The sequence below is a fragment of the Xenopus tropicalis genome, chromosome 8 (genome assembly GCF_000004195.4).
Source record: "Xenopus tropicalis strain Nigerian chromosome 8, UCB_Xtro_10.0, whole genome shotgun sequence".
NCBI lineage: Eukaryota > Metazoa > Chordata > Amphibia > Anura > Pipidae > Xenopus > Xenopus tropicalis.
Genome location: NC_030684.2, coordinates 85,995,489 through 86,008,651, shown reverse-complemented (window position 1 = coordinate 86,008,651; position 13,163 = coordinate 85,995,489). Strand labels below are relative to the sequence as shown.

Sequence of the window (13,163 nt, the reverse complement as noted above, 5' to 3'; positions counted from 1 at the left end):
CTACTCTCTGTCTCTTACTGTACTTAATGTATTTTGTGTGCCACTTCACTGTATAATGAATTTAGAATCTGGAGTTTTTGTTCATAGAAGTTTATGTACTATTATTTACAAGTGCATATTATGTGTATATATCTATATATCCTTTACTGTATAAGCTAATTGAGACTAATGACAAATTGGGAAGTTTTTTTTTTTTTAGCTGGAGAGAAATGCCTGAAGCTCATTTAGACAATTTCAGTTCAAGCAGCTGAATCCTTTAGCAGAGGTGTCAGGATGCTGCTATGTTGTTACCTGCCCATTGTTCTGCTGATCAGCTGCTGGGGTGGGGGGAAGAGAGGTGATATTAGGCTGATGCCACACGTGGCGTTTTTACGCTGCGTATTTTCTAATTCTCTCGGCGGCTGAAAAACGCCTGATATCATCATCCATAGAAATAACTTGAAAAGACGCGAAGCAAACCACACAAAGCGTAAATACGCTAGAAAACGCCTTAGCACGGATTTTTCAAGCGTAGGCTGAAATACGCCAGTACTTGCAAAGCAAGCTATTCCTATGTATACGCAAAGGCAGCTGCCAGACCTAGCAGAAATACGCAGGTTTTTTGCTATTTCACACTATTAGCACCATGGCAACGGGATTTGCTTACGTCACCAGTTCTAGGCTGAAAAACGCCATGTGTGGCTTGTGTGGCGTTTTTAGGCTGAGAAAAAACGCAGCGTAAAAACGCCACGTGTGGCATCAGCCTAACTCTAACGTGCAGCAGTAGTGACTGAAGTTTATCAGAGTTACTTAGTTGTGGCCACCTGGGATAATAAGAAAATGACTAGCCTCATTTCAAATTTCTAAGTTAAATATAAAAAATGTGTGCTGAATTCTGCTGAAGCAACACTATTAATGGATGAGTTTAAAAAAAAACATGTTTTCCCACAACTATTTGTGCTCACCTAAGGTTTTCAGAAGTACAGTCAGCTTGTGAAATAGCTGTAGATGAACTTAGAATATTTGATATACAAGCACAAATTAATCTAGATATTAAAATAAAATTCACAAGTTCATTAAAAGTATGTTATGCATTTAATTTGGAATCTTCTGTTTCCTTTTTCTGCCAGGAGGGGGACTCATTGGTCGCAAGGCTTGTATTGGTACAGGAGCAGGAGCAAAAATTGACACAATGATGTCTGTGGTGTATGGCTGGACAGAAGAGATGTCCTTTTCTGGCACCTCCACAGGGGATGTTTGTATCTGGAGGGATCTGTTCCTTATGAAAACAGTGAAAGCCCATGATGGACCAGTGTTTAGCATGCATGCCTTGGATAAGGTAAGAGGCAGCCTAAATTATGCAACATAGTAAAGGTCATATTCAGGGTTGGACTAGGCCACCGGGACACCAGGAAAAAACCCAGTGGGCCCCAGTGGCCCAGACCCGATCCCTCTTATCGCTCCCCGGCCACTGGTGTCCTCCCTCATATTATATTCCTGGAGGCAAGTGATAAGGGGCGCAGGATCACTTACTAAGCCCTTGTACCCCAGGGAATATTGCTCTTTGCAGTCAGTCTGTATTCAAGGGGCTGTCAACCATCTCTGTCCTTTTTTGCATCTTGCACACTGTGGTCTGCATTATACATGACCCCTAATGAGTTGTGTGGATCATACCCTGTAGGATCTGTAGATCAGATCCAGGTCCAGTTAGGGGAAAGTTAGGAGCTGTGATAAAACTTATGTATTTTTTTTTTTTTGCCTTCCCTAGTTCAGCTTTCTGCCTGCCTGTCACTATTACTTGCTGAATCACTGCTCTCACCCATCACCCCAGTGTGGGTGGACAATCAAGGGCCTCCTCTCTTTCCCCCATCATCACAGTTGCCCTGGAGGCTCCTTTTCCTTGGCCCAGCACTGATGCATGCTAACCTTGGCCTTAGTCCTTCCCACTCTGGAAAGTCAATTGAAAGCCAACCTAAACATTTCCTAAATATTTACACTTATATTTCACCTCCTTACGTCTTTCCACTTCTCCAGTTAATGTGCCACTTACCAGAGTTACAGCTCCCAAAAAGCAGAACATCAAAAGCAGAACATACTAGAAGGTGTGCGTACCCCAAGTTAGATGTCACTGGCCTAAGGCATGATACTTTGGGGTATATTTACTGTTCCTGCCATAGATCCGGGCCAGGAGCCTGTTTACATCATATTTTCTGTTGTAGGGCTTTGTGACTGGAGGGAAGGATGGAGTTGTGGCTCTCTGGGATGATTCTTTTGAACGATGCCTCAAAACTTATGCCATCAAAAGGGCCGCATTGGCTCCAGGATCTAAAGGTAATCTAAAAATACAACTGGAGATTTTTAACTATCAACATTTCTTTTATCATATTTTTACTCCCCGTAACAGATAAGACTGGCCAATGACTGGAAAGCGCACAAATAGGAGATGCTTTATTGAAGGTTACCATGACATGCCCCAGTGGGGATTTATTGATGTAGAACGTTTAAGGACCTTTTGCCAATCTAAAGAAATAATAAATAATGTTTTTTTTCCTTCATCAGGAATGTCAGGACACAGAGCAATTCTAACTCCATGATGGCTTCCCTTGGAGTATTTTTCAAGAGGCTTGATTGCTTGCCTTTTGATACAATTTTACATAATTGTGAGCAGCCAAAGCTTAGAGCCTGTTCTGTATCACATGGTGAATACCATGGGTCCAGTGACTGTGGCAACCATACCAATATTATACAGATGAAGCTGTTAATTATTTAACAATTGATTTAATGTGATAACTTCAGTCTGTGAAATAATAACACAGTTGCCTGTTTTTTTCTATCTCTGATTATCACAGGGCTCTTACTTGAAGATAATCCTTCTATTCGTGCCATATCACTAGGCCATGGACATATCCTGGTAGGGACTAAGAATGGTGAGATATTGGAGGTGGATAAAAGTGGACCTGTTACTTTGCTTGTTCAGGTAATTCTGAGGCCAGAAACTTGCCTAAATTGCTGATGTTACAGTTCTTTTAGTTAGCAATAAGGTGTTTTTATATATTTGTGAAGCATCTTTAACTCTACTCTGTGACTGAACCATGAAACTGGGTACAAAGGCAGACATCAGCCAGTTATTTCCAGCTGTATTGTTTAGAACAGATTCTGGTTCAATAACATCAGTGTTCTTTATTAACTATGGACATTTTGGTAGATCTATAACTGTAAATGTAAGGGAAGAAAATGATAGCACCTCTTAGCTCAGAGGTTTTCAGAGATGTTGCTTTGGCCCCCTAAGCTTATTCCAAATATATAAAAATATGGAGGGTCAGCAATATAGCATTTTCATATAAAATACAAACATAGGCTGGAAACACAGTGTATGTATAGATTAGCAGTAAATCCATACCTTCTGTTGATATCAACAGTCTTTTTCTCCCATGAAACTGTGTAGTATATAAGCAGAGTAAATTGAGATCTTCCCCATTTTACACACGCACCTACTGTATTTTATTATCAGCCAGACAGAGGATAATAATGTCACAAAATTAGGTTACACAAGAGACATTGAAAGATGTGCCTCTCTGCATTAATGACTGCCTGTGGTTGCAGTGACAGGTGTGCTCTGTCTTGCTTTTCCTTAAGCATTTTCTCCAACTGTTTATGTAGAATCAATCAACTCAAATCTTTCTTTTTCTCATTTTCTGCAGGGACACATGGAGGGGGAGGTCTGGGGCTTGGCCACACATCCTCACTTACCTATCTGTGCCACTGTGAGTGATGATAAAACCCTGCGCATCTGGGACCTTTCTCCCAGCCACTGTATGCTGGCGGTGCGTAAACTGAAAAAGGGTAAGTGCACCCATACTGATAAATGAGTTACTGCACATTATAATTATTATTCTTTATTATATAGGCCAACCTATTAATTAGGTTTTTATGGAAATTATACCAGATTAATTGCCACTTCTCTTCTGATGCTCTCTTCCAAACATATGTAATTAAATAGGCCCAGGTATTACGAAAATACCAGTTCACAGTAACATGAAGCAACTTTTTAACCTTTGCACTGTACCAATAAATACATTTTCAGAGATGTGTGTGTGTGTAATTTATAAATATAATTGCTACTAAAAGAAGCATGTCTGTCTTTTGCTATTCCCTGCTCTTCCTGCCCTGACTAGGTACTATGTACAAAGTTGCAGTAGGCAGCTCTTCCAGACAAGACTGTGTCTTGCCAACATCAATGATTCTCCTTCTTTACAGGCCTTTTAATCACAGAACTTTATAAATGTGCAATTAATGTATATTGGAAACTTGGAAACTTACTTAGAATTCAGTATTTTTATTATTATATAAAATATACTATATTTGGGTTATATTGCCTTACAGTCTTCTCTGCTATGAAATGTAGCCTTTTTAATTACAAAAAAAAATTCCTTGGCCAGTTGTCTGCTCCTAATGCTTACAGCCCAGATTATTCTTCTGCCCTAAGGTGGTAGATGCTGCTCCTTCTCTCCGGACGGAAAGGCTTTGGCTGTTGGGCTGAATGATGGGAGCTTTATCATTGTGAATGCAGATACCCTGGAAGATCTGGTCTCTTTTCATCACAGGAAGGATATCATCTCTGATATCCGTTTTTCTCCAGGTAAATACCACATTCAGTGACCATGGTCCTACTACTAGACACATCTCAGTTCTAGAAATCTTACATGGACCTTGGATATTTTTCAGGTACCGGAAAATATTTAGCAGTTGCCTCCTATGATAACTTTGTAGATATTTACAATGTCATGAGTAGCAAGAGGATTGGAGTTTGCAAGGGATCTGCCAGCTATATCACTCATTTAGACTGGGACACAGTTGGTGAGTATGCATGGCTTTCCAGTTTTACCTGTTACTTTCTCTCAAATCTTATAGCCTTATTTAAAGTTAGTTCTCCAATCCACTATCAGGTACAATTATGTTTTCGTACTAAAAATTATTTAGGAACCTAAGCTAAGTTTACTTTCCAGTTACATGCATGAAAAATCACTTGTACCAAGAGGTCAGTCACACCTGTTTGCTATTTTCAGGGAAGTTGATACAAGTAAATACTGGTGCTAAAGAGCAGCTGTTTTTTGAAGCTCCACGTGGAAAAAAGAGGAATATTCCAAGCCATGAGGTAAGAAGCGAAGCGAAATTCTTAGGTGCAAAGTCCTCGGCTTATCTCATTTATTGCATCTAAGGTTCCTATGTTAATGTATTCTTTCCACAACACCTATATGATACTGTCTTCATATAAAAATATTATTTAAATAGTATTAAAAGAATCTTATATCTTAGAATCTTATAGAAGCTTATATTTATTGTGTTTTCCAATAAGCAAATGCTGAAAATACCATGTCAAATGAAAATATAAAACCTATGCAGAAGGTTCTCTAGTCATAAATGGCAAATATAAATGTACCGATAGTGTAAGTAGTTAAATAAAGTGTAAAGTCAGCACTTCAGTTAGAACACTGATTCTTCATACAGTGGCTTTGTGGATCTATCAGACATGTACCCTAAGCTTTCTATTTCTCAGGTAGAAAAAATTTCCTGGGCATCTTGGACAAGTGTTCAAGGTCCAAGCTGTGAGGGCATCTGGCCAGTGATTGGAGAAGTGAGTGATGTGATGGCTGCCTCTCTCACGAATGATGGCAAAGTTTTGGCAACAGGGGATGACTTTGGGTTTGTGAAGCTATTCCGGTACCCAGTTAAAGTAAGTTTTTATGCTAACATATAATGACTTTAAATGACTCATTACATTTTTGTAGCAATGAATAATAAAAGCATAGACTTAATAAAACTCTAAATAAAAGATAACTGACATACTCCATGGAAAAACAGAATCCAGGGATTGAGGAAGAACTAACTTTTTAATTCATGTATGCTCAAGGGCCCCTGCCTTCTGCTTAACTGCATGGATGTATAGCAGCCCTGCCAGTTTGACTGCTTACTTTTTTTCACTCTGCATATATACAGGTATACTAACCTACACCTATGGCTGTCAGCCCATTAGCAACAGTCAGGCCAAGACCATGAGTGTGACTGGGGAGCAAGTATACTGTTGATGCCTTATTTGGTGTTGCCTCTTTTGGCTAGCTAAATGCCCAACCAAACCCTCATTCCCATAACCCCAGATCCGTGAGAGCATATTATGAAAGCTAACTTTACTGCACACTCAGCAGAGTAGGTTGATTGAAAAGCAGACATGGATAATTAGTGGGGAGGTCAATTTACAAACATAAAGTTTATTGTGACCAATAAATTAGAATTCATGATTGTGGTCAGAAATGTGCAGAAAAGAAATTTGGGGTCATAAAAGATAATACTGGAACATAGCTATACAAAGGCAATAAAGCAGGGGCACATATAGAAAAGATAATTCATATAAAGAAGCAGGTGCCAATCAATTTAAAGTGGATATGGATAGAGATGTACAATACTGAAGCAGCGTTGGGCACAATGTAACAATAATAAATATTAATGTAACAATAAACAATGACAAAGAAGTAATGGATAAGACACAACTGCCAAGGGCAGCAAGAACTAACACAAAAGTATGGGTGTAGCAGGCTACAGTGGGCAACAGATAAAACAGCAGGGGGCGATGCAAATTAGTGGTTAATAACCAACTGCATCTAACTTTCTTTTTACAGGCCTAACAGGTAATCTGTAGCTCTCCATTTAACTTTTGGGAATTTTCATCAGGCTGAACAATTTATTGTGTGGCATGTGTTTAGCATGCAACTTTTCTGCTTATTACTTCCATAGCCTTCAAGTGATGGAAAAAACACTTTGCAGATGCTTCTTTCTATTTGTAATTAGTAAATAAGATTAACATGATGTAGCTAGTAATGTGCCTATTGTGTTGGGAAACCCATTCTTTTGTCATTCCCAGGGGAAATTTGGCAAATTTAAGAGGTATGTTGCGCACAGTTCACATGTTACCAACCTTCGCTGGATACATGATGACAGCCTGCTAATAACAGTGGGTGGCTCAGATACATCACTCATGCTGTGGACTCATGAGATGGAAGGACACCGGGAGACTAGATTATGTGATAGTGAAGAGTCTGATCTAGACTCTGAGGAAGATGGTGGTAAGTCAGATGAAGTAAATGTGTGTTAAAATTCTTTCTAGTAACTCTTTTCTAATAGTTTCTTAATAGTGGAAGTTAATAGTGCAGTGGAAAACACTATGACTGTTATTGCAGTTCAGTCTCTGGAAGAATTAAATCAGTGTGTGTGTTGCTTTTGAGAGTTTCTCTTGTATAGACAAGATTGGTGTTAGCATATTTTTGACTTTGCTTTATTTCTTTCAAGGTTATGACAGTGATGTTACAAGGGAGAATGAGATGAACTACACCATCAAAGCCTTATCCACTAACATACGGCCTATGGTTGGAATCAAGCCACACTTACAGCAAAAAGAGCTTTCTTTGGATGAGAGGTAATCGTGGGAAGAAACATAATTCAAAGTAATCATGCTGTGTTTATTTATGCCAAAAGTCAGGCAATCTTTGGGCACCAAGCCTGCTCACTTGTGTAATAAAACCTTCTTAAATAAGTGTATTGTGGTAGGGGCAGACAAAGTCCACCTCCCAAAATCAGGTACAACTCCCATGATACTCAATGCAATACAATCCACATCAATTACAAAACAAGTAAAAATGTATCCATTATGTGTATATAGCTAATGTTAAGCATGTATTGTTATAGAAATAGCGCCCATATAAGGTAAGCTACAAATAAATATGTATCCATCTCAGCTCCAGCCTTGTGTGGTGAAATCCAAATGAGCATATTATACAGTGATAAAAATCCATTGTCAGCATCAAGTTCTATAAATGTTTACTTACATATATCCAAAAATAAATACCAAAATCATATATCAAAAGTCCATGACGTCTGCTTTCTCTATAGCCACTCTTGTTGCTGAAGTTATGCAGGCCCATTGCCCCTCCAAAGATTTTTTTGCAGGGGGTCCCGACGCGTTCTCTGCTGGTGGCCAGCAATGATTCAGTTTTGATTCCACTCTCCATTAATTTGGATAAGTTGTTACAGCCATTCATTCCAGCCATTAATTCCTTTTTGAAAGACACAACATTCATTTCCTGAATGTCACAATGATCAGAGGGACAAAAAAAATACCTTTATTCAAAAGTGCCAACTCCTTGTTGTTCAAGAATACTGAAGAGCTATCCCCCACTAAAATCTCATGGAGTACAGAGCTCCCACTTTAGCAGTCTCTGTTGGATACATTTTCACTTGTTCTGTAATTGATGGGGATTGTATTTTACTGGGCACCATGGTATTTATACCAGATTTTGGGAGGTAGGGTTTGCCTTCTTCTGGGAGGTGGAGTATGTCTGTTTTAGAACACAACTGTGCAGGCTTAAAAAAGGGCTGATGTCCAAAACATTGCCTGTTTTTTGGCACAAATAAACACCTTCACACCATTCGGAGTGCTGCAGCCTGATTACTTTGGATAATATGGTTCCCCTTGCAGTTGGGTAAGCAGCGTGCACCTGACACTACAAAGAGCAATTGGTATAGTATAATATTTTCTTTATTACTTTTACATTAGTGGGAAGACATCTCCACTTCTAGTGGTTTCAGTCTGAAATTATTAAGAGACAGAGACAAACTTGAGATCAAAGAGCTAAAAGATTTTTATTAAACGCTATCGTGTTTCTTAGTTGTCTTCTGTAATTATACATTATAATAGACTAGACTAAAATATACTAGAATAACTATAATTGTAGTAGAATTGTATCTTTGTTGTCTTTTTGTTAAAGGGATTTTGTCATGGGAAAACTCATTTTTATTTCCATAAGGCTTATGTTATTAGGGCTTCTCCAGCAGAATCCTGCATTGAAACCCATTTTTCAAAACAGCACAGACTTTTTTTACATTTAATTTAAAAACTGGCATGATTATAGACATATTCTTAATTTCCCAGGGTGCCACAGCCATGTAACTTGTGCTCTGATAAATTTTAGTCAGTCTCTACTCCAGCAGCTGATTGGCAGAACAATGGGCAGTTAACAAGATAACTGCTCCCTGACACCTGCACTGCTAAAAATGCTCCCATGCCCCACCTAGTGGAAATATGAGAAGAGCACTTAATAGTAAAATGCCCAAATCCGGCAATGACTTCTCCAGTTGCATTTTAGGAGAAACAATATCTTATCTGAAAGCAGTTGCATTTTGAAGTGTTTACTTTCTGAAAACACAGGATTAGGCACAATGACTTAAGACGGCTGCCTGAAATTTTTAATGGTAGAATGAATTATTTGCAATATACACAGTATAATTTAGTATTAAAAAGTACACCATAAAAATCATGACAAAATCCCTTGATTTTCCTCTATTTCTGCACTGATACAAGAATAGATTTTTAGATTTACAACAATACGTATGATAATTTCATTTTCCTTGTCTGGACATGGTCAGGAAAAGTTAAACGGTTTTACATAAATATAGTATATATATATATAGATATATATATAGAGAGAGAGATTCTGGTCCCACTACCAATATATTGTTAACTATTTTATTTTGTTTTTGTTTTTTTGCATTCATGAAGGCAGGGCGTAGTCAGGTAAGAAGGCATAACATAAGAGAAATTTACAAAGTCCATTGTCAATGAAACGCTACTTCCACAGCTGGTTTTTATTCTGTTGGTCCTATAGGTCTTACTAATACACTAGGCTCTTTGTTGAGAATTGAGAACAATTCTGATTACAACAACAATATCTATTACAATTGCCTGGAAAACCTCAATGAAGTGAATTTATACCTTGTTCTGCTTCCCTTGGCAATCTAACCAGAAGCAACAACAGATGCTCAACTAATTACTTTTCTTTATGTATCTTGTGCCAAACTTATTTGCATTTCATAATTATCTGAATACCAAAGGGACTTGTATAATTTGCTGTCAGGACTGTCACTCTTGGCAAGACAATAAAAACTTTGTACTGCTTGATACAAGCAATGTCTTCTTATCAATGCAGGATATCCTCCTAACACATTGTTGATACTGAAAACACTTGTAAAGTGGCAAGCTTTAGTTAAAAGTACACAAATAAAATAATAGTCAAACATTTGTTGTTGTAGTAGCAATCTCAGTTAAATGATCAGTAACATCAAAGAAAATATGGTTTTAGGCATTTAATATAACGTGTTTTCACCCAGCACTGGAAATATTGTGTGTTTACTTTCAGAAAGATTACTGTAGTTTATCTAATCAAGCTGCTGTGTAGCCAGACTTGCGAGTCTTTTTCGGCGATTTCGGGAAATCGCGCTGCCGCATGTGCCATCCCGCCGGCGACTTACATGTTCGGGGAGATTAGTCGCCCGCGAACAGGGAGTTTTGTCGCGGGCGACTAATCTCCCCCGTGTGCCAGAGCCCTTAAGCTATATAGGGCTGTAGGGCACAGTTTTACACAGCTATGTATGTACTACATAACAACTATGTGTGTTCTAGTGAACATTTCTTCAACAACTCAAAAAGTGGATTAAATTAAGCTAAAAGTACAGATCTGCCAATGAGATTTCATTTGTATTGTTCATTTGCTATGTAGTTCACATGGTGGATTATTTCTGCTTCTGGAGATATTTTTTTATCTTCATACAAATTAAGTTTGGACCTTTTGGAATAATCATTTTGTTTCGAGGCCATGCAACTTAGCAGCATGTTCCAGAGCAGTGACAGATTTTAAAGAGTATAACGATTACTAAAGCTTAATGCCAGTGTTTGCAGATGTATTCACTGAATATATGCAAGCCATTTCAGCAACATTTTCAAAGGAATCAGATCCTAAAATTATTTTCCTACTAACCTGTCTGTCCAAGGGATTTGCAACAAACAAATGAACTGTGCTGTTTGTAATCACATTAATAAGAAATGCAGTGATATAATGAAGCTGCACAGATGACTTAGAAATTCATAAAATTGGCAAATACTTTATGGTTTAAGGCTTACACGAGTACCTGTGCTGTATTTAGAAAGATCAAGACTTAGCTTGTACATTTCCCCGGTGCACTGTGTATATTGTTAAAAAGCACAAAACATTTTGTTTTTCTTGCCCTTGAAATAACTGGCCTAGCAAAGGTCCAAAGCACTAGGGAAGTTGTTCCATGCATATAATGCAGCACCTGATTACATTTTTAAATCTTGCTTCTTCTCTTAGTCTCCATCTCCAGCTGTCCTTCTTTGTATAATTCTTATCTTTTTCTTACTTGCTGCTGTGTAGAGGTTCCAGGTAATTTGTTCCCCTAAGTGTTATATCATCCACATCATCAGCATTTAATGAGCTGTCAACCATTTAATATCATCAACTAACACTGTCATTGCTGTCAGTATAAACTGTGTATTTCATTGATGAGAATAATTGTAGATGTCTTTAAGGCATTCTAGCACACTGGAGTTGGAACCATGTATTTCATGGGGTATCTATGTCTGGTAACTGGTGAATATGAAGTCAAAAGCACAGGTATAAAATAGATCATTTCTCAACAATGAATATGTTTGTTGTAATATGTACAGATCAGTATGTATAATGCCAAATTTTGTGCAGCAATTTAAAACTAAGAAAAAATATATTGTATATTAACAAAAGCATGGCATTCATTTGTCAAGGTTTGGGCTACATTTCAATAGTGTAAAATGGAGGAGAAGTTCCATATTTAACAGCTGTGGGTGAACTCCCAAGAGCCATGTTACTTTCAAATAAAAAAAAACAAGTACAAGTTAATGAGTGGATTGGACGTTCTCCAGTATTCATGGTTGAATGCATTCATTTCAACAGACTGTTCCTGGTAGGGTTCTTACAGCTTGGATTCAAACCTCACAAATGACAGCAATTTATACAGATTCAGAGAAGAGGATGGTTTCAAAGTTGTAATTTGATCGTAAGCAAAGTTCTTCATTTGGCACTTATGCTGTCATTGTTTTGGCTGTAGGAAGCCAGTTCAGCATTTTAGGAATTTTTCTAGATGGCCGGTGAATTGATGATGTACACCTCCTAACCCAAGGCCTTGTTAATGGATTACAGGTTCTGCTAATGTCTTAATTCATGACCATGACCATTGCCAAATGTAGTAGTACATATACGTCAACCTCCTTTTAGTGGGTGAAGTTGTTTCAAAAGATTCTATTTCTTGATAAAATAGGACCTGGGATTTATGCATCCCTCGTTTACAGAAGAAATTTTAAAAGGGGTCATCAAAAACTTAAAAACCACATTTTGCCTAGTTAAGAAGCACTTTACTCAAGGTACCTTTTAACTAACTATTAGTTACATGGTAGTTAAGGTTGAAGTTGAGACATTCAACCTTTGCCCATGCAATTCCTACATGACCCCTAGATGATTTAGAGGGAGGTCTCCAATTTACCTTGAAGGGAAAAAAGCTTTCCTAACAGATTAGTGAGGTTTCAAAGTGAAAGATTAGATCAGTCACTATGACCTCTGGAACAGAACTGCACAGCCTTACAGTTCTCATTGTAAAAATCCCTTTTTGTACTTTTTCCTTCTGATCTTAACTTCTCAAGGGATACCCTTGTATCTTCTATAAGCATCCATTTGTAAATAAGGTGTCAGAGGTGCCATAGAGAATAATATTTAGTAGCAGCATTATATTATTATTATTATGGTGAACTTTTTTTTTCTTTTTACTTAACATTATCTTTGGGTACATAACAATAAGTACATATAAAAGTATGTACTCTGTACTGTAAATTTTACAACATGCTTGTTCATATAACATCAAGTTATACATCTGCACTGGTGCTCATAATATTTACTGATTGGTTTCTATACTTCGGAATCTGTGTTGTGAGTTTATCAGTTGTTACCTCTACAGATCCCTTGCTCTGGTGTAATATGGGTGACAGACCAGCCTTTTCTTATTCACAGTTCTCTGTTTCAGACCTCCTGTTAGTAGGGCGTTACCACCACCTGAAAAGCTTCAAACCAACAATGTTGGGAAAAAGAAAAGGCCCATAGAGGTAAGGAAGCATACACAAATAATTTAGTTAATTGGTGTGGCATGGTTAGAGTTCCTCTATAGCTTTCCTACATGGCAGCTGCTACAGCTACAACTTTTATTTTTACAAAGTGCATGTCAAACATTTTTTAACACTTCCAAATGTAAATATATAA

At 37.8% G+C, this 13,163-nt stretch overlaps 1 protein-coding gene across 2 annotated transcripts in view; it reads left to right on the top strand.

Moving 5' to 3' along the window:
* The window catches only part of eml5 (echinoderm microtubule associated protein like 5), a 99,717-nt gene that overhangs the window by 74,394 nt on the left and 12,160 nt on the right, over positions 1-13,163 (top strand). The window contains exons 18-30 of one of the 2 annotated variants that reach the window (XM_031890802.1): positions 1,110-1,318; positions 2,199-2,310; positions 2,829-2,956; positions 3,681-3,822; positions 4,466-4,618; positions 4,705-4,836; positions 5,046-5,134; positions 5,537-5,713; positions 6,896-7,097; positions 7,321-7,447; positions 9,587-9,601; positions 11,256-11,264; positions 12,931-13,009. In XM_031890802.1, the coding sequence (XP_031746662.1) occupies positions 1,110-1,318; positions 2,199-2,310; positions 2,829-2,956; positions 3,681-3,822; positions 4,466-4,618; positions 4,705-4,836; positions 5,046-5,134; positions 5,537-5,713; positions 6,896-7,097; positions 7,321-7,447; positions 9,587-9,601; positions 11,256-11,264; positions 12,931-13,009 (1,574 nt within the window). The remainder of the gene's footprint in view (positions 1-1,109; positions 1,319-2,198; positions 2,311-2,828; positions 2,957-3,680; positions 3,823-4,465; positions 4,619-4,704; positions 4,837-5,045; positions 5,135-5,536; positions 5,714-6,895; positions 7,098-7,320; positions 7,448-9,586; positions 9,602-11,255; positions 11,265-12,930; positions 13,010-13,163) is intronic. The other variant, XM_031890803.1, reaches the window with a different exon arrangement.